This window comes from Microtus ochrogaster, chromosome 26 (assembly GCF_000317375.1).
Source record: "Microtus ochrogaster isolate Prairie Vole_2 chromosome 26, MicOch1.0, whole genome shotgun sequence".
Lineage (NCBI taxonomy): Eukaryota > Metazoa > Chordata > Mammalia > Rodentia > Cricetidae > Microtus > Microtus ochrogaster.
The window spans coordinates 4,210,590-4,220,017 of NC_022025.1; the positions used below are offsets into that span (position 1 = coordinate 4,210,590).

Genomic DNA, 9,428 nt, shown 5'->3' on the forward strand with positions numbered 1-9,428 from the left:
AAAAAAGAACTGGCTTTCGCTGACATTCATGGATCTATTTTACATGGGAAGTAGAAAAAGACAAGGTCTCCTGAGTAAATTGGGAGCATGGGATCATGGGAAAAGGGTAGGAGGGGAGGGGAGAGGAGAGAAAGGGAGGAGAGGGGGAGATTGGCTCGAGCCTTCATCAGCAACCTATTTCTGTTTATGAGCCTATGTGCCTAGCTCTGTGGTCTGTGTGCCTCTACATAAGGTCTTATCTGATTTAAAGCTTTGTTTAAAAGGCTCTACTTCAACTGCATTCAAACCCTATTATTTGAAAAGTTAGTCTTGATGGACAGTCATTATCCATATGCCTGCCAACCATGTCTTTAGTGCCCAACGATTGTATATGATATTTCAGTCCATCCTGTATAACTCTTGGCACTTACAATCACAATTGCTACACAATTTCTGTTAGCCAGGTACAATCTTCAAACAATACAAATTTATTCTTGTGGTGCTATAGAACAGGGCTGGATACTGGTCCTCTGGGCTAATCGCAACACGCCAACAGGCCCATTCCTAAAGGAGAGTGTACTTCTGCCTGAGGCGCCTACATTCTTACCTACTGCTCTTCTCTTCCTCTATAAAAGCCAAAAACAGCAGACAAGTCTTTCTTATACTGCCTCCTCTGACATCTTTTACAGCCTTCTTCCATTTTTAATGGCCTTTGATTAAATGACCTAAAGACCATCCAAATAATTCAGGATCATCTCCCCTTTTTAAAACTTTTCACCTAAGCATTTTTGAGACAGTCTCAAGGTTATAAACCAGGCTGGTCTCAAATTCACAGTCCTCCTGCCTCCGTCTTCCAAGTGCTGAGATTCTTAACTACATTTTAATTTAGCACATCTGCAATGTACTATATCCTCATGCTTCTGGCAACTAAGATATTAACATCTTTGGGGAGTCATTATTCTACTTTCTAAATTACTGTATAAAAGAAATCAAACATAACCCATAGTTAATTTTGTCATGGGAAAGGGTACTAGTTGTTCAAATGAAAAAAAAAAATGTAAATGATGGAAACTCATATTTTACTATTTTTCTAGGCATTACACATTAGCTATAATGAAATAAAAGAAAATCTTGGAATTGAAAACAATGAGAATAAACAGAACTAATGCATGAAAAAGCATCAATTTCTTTTTCCTGTGGTGGGCATCTGACCAAGGTCCTTCCATGTACTGAGAAAGCTTTCACCCACTAAGCTATAGCCCCAAAAGCTGACAGAAACTGTGAAAGCAGATACATTGTCCTAATGTAGAATTCAGAACTACTACTCCACAGGAGCCACAGCCCACACCGTATATAGACTGTTACATCAACTTAAACTAGGAAGAAGTAGCTGGAAGGACCATATCTGAGCATACTAACTATGAGTTCTTACGACCTATAAACAAAGTATCCACAGAATCACTATAGCATGTCTGTGGTGAAAATCAAAACTCGTGGGCCAGCAAGATGGCTCAGTGGGTAAAACACTTTGCCTCGAAGCCTGATGATGCAGGCCCAACTACTAAAATGTGTCTTCAATGTCCACGTGCCATGGCATGCACACACACATGAGCATTTGCACACGCACATGCACACCCTAAAAAAATATATACACACAAAACACATATACAAATAAATGTAATCTTAGACATTTTAAAAATATTTATAAAAATAAAATGTTTGCTTTTTGAAATAACACTAGACTGCAACGATTTCCTGAGACTCCTCCAGCACTGCCCTACCCATTTAATCTTCTCAATTTAGCTTCATATCTTTTCTGACTCCAGGACAGGAGAGCAATGTTTGATGAACTCAAATCATACCCAGCATGTACCAACTCTTTGATTCGAGTTTTTAAAGTATTTATGCTTGTATCCAAAACCCTAGGGTTTTCGATTATTCGTGAAATGCTGATTTTTTCTTCTACTAGGCAGTCTATTTTATCATTAAACTTTTTCTCTGATAAGAAGACCATGTTGAGATAGCTTAGGACAAACTTCTGTACCTCCTCGTCAGTGCATCCGAGAGAGAGCAGCTTCTCTTGGATATTTGCATAGTTTCTTTTGGTACAGTCGTTGGAAAGATCTAGGATTCCAGCTCCTGGGCCACATATCAGAAGCAGCAGACCCTCCGTGTTTAAGTTGAAAGTTGACTGCAAAAATTCAATGTTAGCTTTCACCCGTTTCGTGCTCTGAGTTAAGATGGAAGGATTTTTAGAAATTATCTTCCTAACAAAATCTGTGGGATCGTTGTGACCTAAGGATACACCGATCTCCTGCAAAAACTCAACCATTTGTTTATTCAAATTCAGGCTATTGGAGAAGGTTCTAGGAGCCCTGGTCAACAGTCGGCAGAGACATTTATTGGTCAATCCAACAGAGCAGAGGAACTTTATATTATTCTCTAAGTTTAGGTTGTTATTAGACCGAAAAAAGGATTCAGGAGAACGCTCCAAAATATTTACAATTTCAAGGTCTGATGCCATAATCTTCCTCCACAGCTCCCATCGCTTTGAAAGACCTTCAGGAGTGCGTGTTATGGCTCGTGGGTACCTTGAGATGATGCTACCAATCACTTTGTCACTTGCTCCTTTGGAAAGAAGGAATGTCCTCAGCTCCTGCTCGTTCGTACCCACCCTGTTGAAAACTCCAGGCTGCCGTCTCCTTGCCAAGTCAATATCAACTCCCATGGTGAGCAAGTTGTTCAGCAGGTTCCCATTCTCCGAAGGTTCCCTGTCTTCACTGCCACATTTCCCACTACAAGGCCGAAATGAAACCGACTTGAGAAAAATTTCTGCTGAATATTGGATCATCCAACCTCTTGAACCAAAGAGGAAGCGCTTTCCCATACTCCAGACTTTTCTTAACGCCATCATCAGATAGCCCAAAGTTTTTCAAATGCTGTGTAAAATAACATACAGTGTTAGCATGCAATATTATATGAACGCCTGTATTAAAAAGCCTATGACAATATTAGGATCCTTTAACCACAATGGGCCTTTCCAGCCAATTCCTTCAACTTTCCTAGTTCTGTACTCACACTCTGCCTCACTACGTTCTGTTGGATCCCCAGGGACAGAGGGCTCTCAACAGAAAGAGAAGCAGAACGGCATCGCTGCTGCCCCAAACTGCCCTGTCCTTTACTGTTCTTTTCACTTCACCGTGCCTGTTTTGTCCACCCAGTATCACTTCTCCATCCGTCTCTTTTTCTGGTTTCTACATCTTGGTTTCTTCCTATTACATGGCATTTTCACCACCATCTTGCCTTTCAACTCGGCACATGTCTGACCTGCCCCTACCCACAGACAGTAGATTTCTTTGCTTCCGACCACCTTGATTTCAAACTCTAAATGTAGCCCTAAAAAAACAACACTTCCGATTGTCTAATTTCCATCTTCAGTGTCTTTTTCTGGATTTCTGTGATCCCTTTAAATGGATCACAGTGATTCTTAACCTATTCAAATCTCTGGACAACAGCTGCCAATATCAATTTCTACCTCAGTTTACCAAATTGTTTCCCTGACTGCAATGCAATATTTCTAAGTTAATTTCCATCTTCAAGACAGGATGGAGTGTTCAATGGTATAGCACATGCTTAACATCCATGAGGCCTTGAGCTCAATCTCCAATACAAAAACAGAAAAGGAGGAACTGGTCTTCCAATTTAAGGGTTCTTAGGTCTTAAATCTGGGACAATTGGCTGAGGTGCCAAATTAACATGTCACAGCCAACCTGGCTGCCATGCTCTCCCAGCATGCCCCAGTCCCTACAAGTTGCCACACCCCAACCCTACCTTGAATGCTCCATCCAGCCCAGGGGCTGGGCTGCCCTCCCCACAGTTGCTCTTCCCTATAATCCAGCTATTTGGCTCTGCTGGCCCTTTTAATCCTTTCTGGGCATTTTTGCCTTCTGGTCTCTTGGCTTCGACACAAGGTTCTCCTCTCTCCCTCTCCCCGATCTCCTCACCTCACAGAGTCCGGCTCAGTCTGCTGGTCATGTCCACCTTGAACTCTTTCAAATGCCTCTGGCTGTTTGGCTGTTCTCTTCCTCATATCTACAATAAACCTTCTTCTCCATCACACCTAGGTACAAACGTGTCCTCCTTTTATTTCTGAGTAGCTCTTAGTAGGTCAAGCACTCCAATGATGGCCATATACCCAAAGGTATATAGGTAAATCCAATTGAACTCAATGGCTTGAGAGAGAAAGAGAGAGAGAGAGAGAGAGAGAGAGAGAGAGAGAGAGAGAGAACACAAAGTTGAACGGTTATGGAATGGGATGGGAATGTGGGAGGAGTAGAAGGAGGGGTGAATATAATCAAAATTCTCAAGTAATTAATAAAAAAATATACATCAAAAAACAAAAGGCAAAAGGCTCTAGCTTGTACAGTTCAACCTTTCCCTTCCAGATCCTCTTGGGTGACCTCTGCTGGAGAACACTATCAGATGACAATCAGACAAGTTTTATAAGAAATTTTATAAATAAGAGTGTAAGATCCAATAGAACATCCCCATTGTCTCAGTGTGTGGGTGCACCCCTTGCGGTCCTGAGTTCCTTGCTCGTGCTCTCTCTCCTTCTGCTCCTGATTTGGACCTTGAGAATTATGTCTGGTGCTCCAATGTGGGTCTCTGTCTCTGTCTCCTTTCATCGCCTGATGAAGGTCAGCTGGCCTGGGTCTGAAAAAGCCTGGAATAAAACCAGACTTTCTGAACATAGCGGACAATGAGGACTACTGAGAACTCAAGAACAATGGCAATGGGTTTCTGATCCTAGGCTTTGTAAGAGCCTCGGCAGTTTTGATGCTCAACTTACTAGACCTGGATGGAGGTGGGGGTTCCTTGGACTTCCCACAGGGCAGGGAACCCTGATTGCTCTTCGGGCTGAGGAGGGAGGGGAACTTGAATGGGGGAGGGGGAGGGAAATGGGAGGCGGTGGCGGGGAAGAGATGGAAATCTTAAATAAATGAATAAATAAATAAATAAATAAATAAAGTAAGATCCAGTGAGATAAAGAGAAAAAAACAGCATAATTCTTAAATTGTACTTGTCTTATCCTGTGAAAATTTCTGCTTTTAAACCGGGCGGTGGTGGCTCATGCCTTTAATGCCAGCACTTGGGAGGTAGAGGCAGGCGGATCTCTGTGAGTTTGAGGTCAGCCTGGTCTACAAGAGCTAGTTCCAGGACAGGCTCCAAAGCAACAAAGAGAAACCCTGTCTCGAAAAACCAAAAAAAAATAAAAATTAAAAAAATTCTGCGTTTAGTCAATTTTCCCCAGATTATTATACCATAGTAAACAGGTAAATGTGCCACAGAATATTCGAGAGAAATTCTAATACAGATAACCAAAAATAAGCAAAAAGGTATGCCAAGACAGCTAAAAAAAAATCTGTTAGGGTTTCTGTTAGATCTGTCACAATTAGATTTTGTTTCTCTTTATATAACTTATCCTCAAGCAAATACTGTCTAAACCATTCAACATGGACAAGACTGAACTGGGCACATCCATGCAGCCCCCAAACTAGCTCTCCTCTGATTAACGTCATCTGCGATAAGCACCGAGAGGGCTGATTGTCTTCTTCCGTCTTATCCCTACAATCATCAAACCGTGCATCAGCTTCACTCACAAACACTAACAAGGAAATCTTGTTCTGAATCCTAGTCCATTCTAATCTCTTTGTCTTCCCTGTCTTTTCATCATTTTAACTGACTGTAACTAGTGAGTCTGAGAAGGAGGATTTATGTTTCCTTCTGTCCCACAGATGGACAGCTAACGGGCTTTTTTAAAAAAATAGGTAATTCCTAGCAGTGGGGTACTACAATCCAGCTAATCCTCTGACACAGCATTTAAGTACAGAATTTTTTTTTTACAGAATTACTTCTTCACATCTTATTTGTCCTACAATTGGAGACTTCGAATATCCCCAGAAAAGGTAAGGAGCTGATATTTCTACCATCGCACCTCCAATCCGGAAAAGAAAAGGCGAGATATCACCAGCGAGGTAGAGAATAAAGAGATTGATTGTGTGAGTCTCAGTACCTCCCGCAAACTGAATATTTCTCACTCATGAAGAAAAGAAAACGGGAACAAAACGCCCACCTCCGTTAGAGCTGGGGGAAAGGCAGTGAGTGGGATCACAACGGGTAGCCAGAACTCAGCGTTTCATATACATTTTCTTCTTAATCCCCCACATACACAGCGACGTAAAGGGTGGGCACTGTCCCTAAAGTTACAAATTCTGACACAATCCGAGCTCCTTTTGCTATCTGAAGTGGAGAGGACTTGAGGAGTCTACACTCAAAACCACCTTAGTTCCTCATCACAGGCTTTCCTTATCCCCAGCGCAATTCTGCAAAGGCCTTTAGCAATGGCACTGTAGAGCACAGACACGCGACCCACTTATAATCACTGCAGCAGCTCCCAGCCTCACCCGGAGCCATACATAGGACTCGCGCGGTAACAAAACTCTCGGCAGGCGCCTTTTACTTTCGCTTCTAGAAGACCAGGAGCGATGGAAGGGCGGAAGTAAAGACTAACTTCCGGCCTCCAGCCGGGCGCGGGTGACGTCATCGGATCTGCGTCCCCAGGCGGCGCAGGCCTAAATTCTCGCGAATCTGACCCAAGCTGCCCAGCAGGGGGCGGCAAGAGACCGTTCTGGATGCTAGCAAGGGCCTCGAGCTGGTTTAGAAAGCAGGGCGGGCCAAGGCTTCACCTTGCTGGGGTTGGCATTCCCTCTGTACCAAGGAACAGGTTAGGATTTTTATCTCACTCTTCCTCCTAGATTGTTTTTATAGGTCATTAATTTCTTTTGCATTTTTCTGTTTGGTTTGGTACTTGTAAGACTAAAGGTTTCTCTTTGGGAATTTAAATTACCAATAATCTGTTTACCTGGTAAGTGAAGCCACCTGAATGTTCTTTGCTCTGCCTGTCTCCGCATTTTCTTCTGTGAACACCAGAGCAGGCTTAAGTCCCTATGAAAGGGACGCCATTGTGAAAAAGTGTAGTTGAGATATTGGAGGGTTTGGGGAATAGGAAGACCAAAGGTAGAGGGTGAAAGGTGAAGAGCAAGTAAGAAAATGATTAGTAATGACCTGGCAGAAGGAGAAACTGAAGTAAATAACGAATTGGCAAATCGAATGTCTTTGTTTTATGTTGAGGAAAGCCTGATGCTGAAAACCTTGAGTAATGGAAAAAACAAAATTTGTAGCAGTGAATAAAAACTTATCAATAGAAAACACCACAGATTATTTAAGCCCCATGCCAAGTATATGCAGAGTCATGCCGGAGACACCAGAATACAGAAACAGACTTACCAATGAAGCGACAGTACCGTTCTGCTTGAGTGTAATAATACTCAAGAACCATGTCCAATCAGAGGGAGCATTTGCCAAAATTTCCAAAATTGTTATGAAAGGTTGTTTCAAAGTTCCTATGAACCAATCTTTTAATCTCAGGGCTCCAACTAAACATTTGAATGACGAGACTACCTCCACGGAAATCAGGTCTGTGCTGCAGTAAGAGCTGTGCAGATGGAGCAGTGTTCGTCAGTGACAGAGAATGCAGCCTTGATTGCCGTTACATCTCCTTATGCCTAGGGTTCTTCCTTTCCTCTGCTCCTCTTTCCACTTTTCAGCCATGTTAAAGACTTATTTTCTGTGCCAAAATCAGTAAAGTTATAATTTGAAAGGGATTTTATTCTTTCAAAAGAGGCCCTCGAAAGCAGCTAATTATGCATTCTTAGGAATGTAATCTTAACGGTATTTAAATGGTCCCCAGAACTTCAGACTCTTCTACTTTTTGTCCCATTTCATCTATGTTCTGTCCTATCTCCACACTGATATCTCTAACACAAGCATGAGTCTCAACAAAGTAAGCTTTCGTATAGGTCCCTGCATGGCTGGGGTAGTGGGGAATACCCCACTCTGTCAAAACCTATTTTCCCAAAAAAAAAAAGGCAGTTTATTACCCTGTTTTCAGAGAAGGTAAAAATAAAGAGTTAAATAATTAGTCTTCTATCTTACAGGTACAATGTAAGCAGTAACTAGACCCATGGTATCTGAAACCAGAGTCTCAGCCCAGAACCAAACCCTGCTCATCTCTGCAGCTCGGAATACAATCCCTCCCCTAGTGAGCACGTAGAAATGGTGGTTGGAGTAAAATGGGCCTGCAATTTGGAAAGTTCAGAACGTTGTTAAACCTGAGAATCTCGAGGATAAAAGACTAAATCCACAATTGTCCAATTAAAGCAAGCTGTATTTGGGGGTGCACCTGGGACTGGCAAGCTCGCTGTCTCACCCTAAGTCAGGATTTTAGAGAGCAGCCCAACCAGCCTCTTAAAGTCTCTTTTATAGGAGCGATAAAAAGTATTCCAGGGTGGAGAAAGTCAGCTGCTATACATTGTTAAAAAGTTACAATGAGCCGGGTGGTGGTGGCTCATACCTTCAATCTCAGCACACCGGAGGCAGAGGAAGGCGGATCTCTGTAAGTTTGAGTTCGAGGCCAGCCTGGTCTTAGAACAATGTTCCAGGACAGGCTCCAAAGCTATACAGAGAACCCCTGTCTTGAAAATAAAGTTACAATTAAAGGGAAGGAACAAGGCTAAGGATATACATCATGGGCCTTGAGTAGCAAGTTAGTGTAGGTTGTAAGCTACATGTTTTGTAGTTTACATCAGATCCAAAAAACAGAAACTTATTCTTAATTACAAATGGAAACTTTAGCTTTGAGAATTTTACACAGGACAAACGGCTTATTTTTTTTAACTACAAACAGAAACTTAACCTACACAAGACAAATATCTCTCTCTCTGTCTCTCTCTCTGTCTCTCTGTCTCTGTGTGTGTGTGTGTTTGTTTATGTTTGTGTGTGAGTAGTAGTGGTATATTATTCGTGTTTTAATAAATAAAGCTTGCCTGAAGATCAAAGGTCAAAACAGCCACACTAGTCAGCTATACAGGCTAGGGAGTGGAGGCATACACCTTTAACCCTAGGACTCAGAGACAGAAACAGACTGATCCTTGTGAGTTCAAGACTACTCTGGGTCAATCCAGAAACAGCCCCAGATGGTGGTGTTAAACACCTTTACTTCCAGTGTTTGGGAGTCACACACATTTACACCAGCACTAGGGAGGTGGAGATAGTAGTGATATGGCTGGGTGGAGAGAAGATATAAAGGGGAAGAGACAGCAACTCAGTCAAGTGTGGAGTCTGAGGATTTGTGGAAACAGGATCTTGTCCTTTTGATCTGAATATTTTGTAGAGGTAAAAGGTCTCTGTAGTGGTTAACTGCTTTGCTTTTCTGATCTTCAGACCGAACACCAATATTTGTCTCGGGGTTTTATTATTTGTGCAACATGTGTGTTTCTCTCTCTCTCTCTCTCTCTCTCTCTCTCTCTCTCTCTCTCTCTCTCTCTCTC

The 9,428-nt window shown here is 42.3% G+C and overlaps 1 protein-coding gene across 4 annotated transcripts in view; it reads right to left on the minus strand.

Moving 5' to 3' along the window:
- The window catches only part of Mterf1 (mitochondrial transcription termination factor 1), a 15,971-nt gene extending 9,451 nt beyond the window's left edge, over positions 1–6,520 (minus strand). The window contains exons 1-3 of one of the 4 annotated variants that reach the window (XM_013350426.2): positions 6,444–6,520; positions 3,984–4,211; positions 2,024–2,918 (exon numbers count right to left, since the gene is read on the minus strand). In XM_013350426.2, the coding sequence (XP_013205880.1) occupies positions 2,024–2,893 (870 nt within the window). In that variant the 5' untranslated portion in view covers positions 2,894–2,918; positions 3,984–4,211; positions 6,444–6,520. Of the gene's footprint in view, positions 1–1,662; positions 2,919–3,983; positions 4,212–6,412 lie in introns of those variants that run through there. The other 3 variants (XM_005358310.3, XM_005358311.2, XM_026784692.1) reach the window with 3 other exon arrangements.
- Between the last annotated feature and the right edge of the window lie 2,908 nt (positions 6,521–9,428).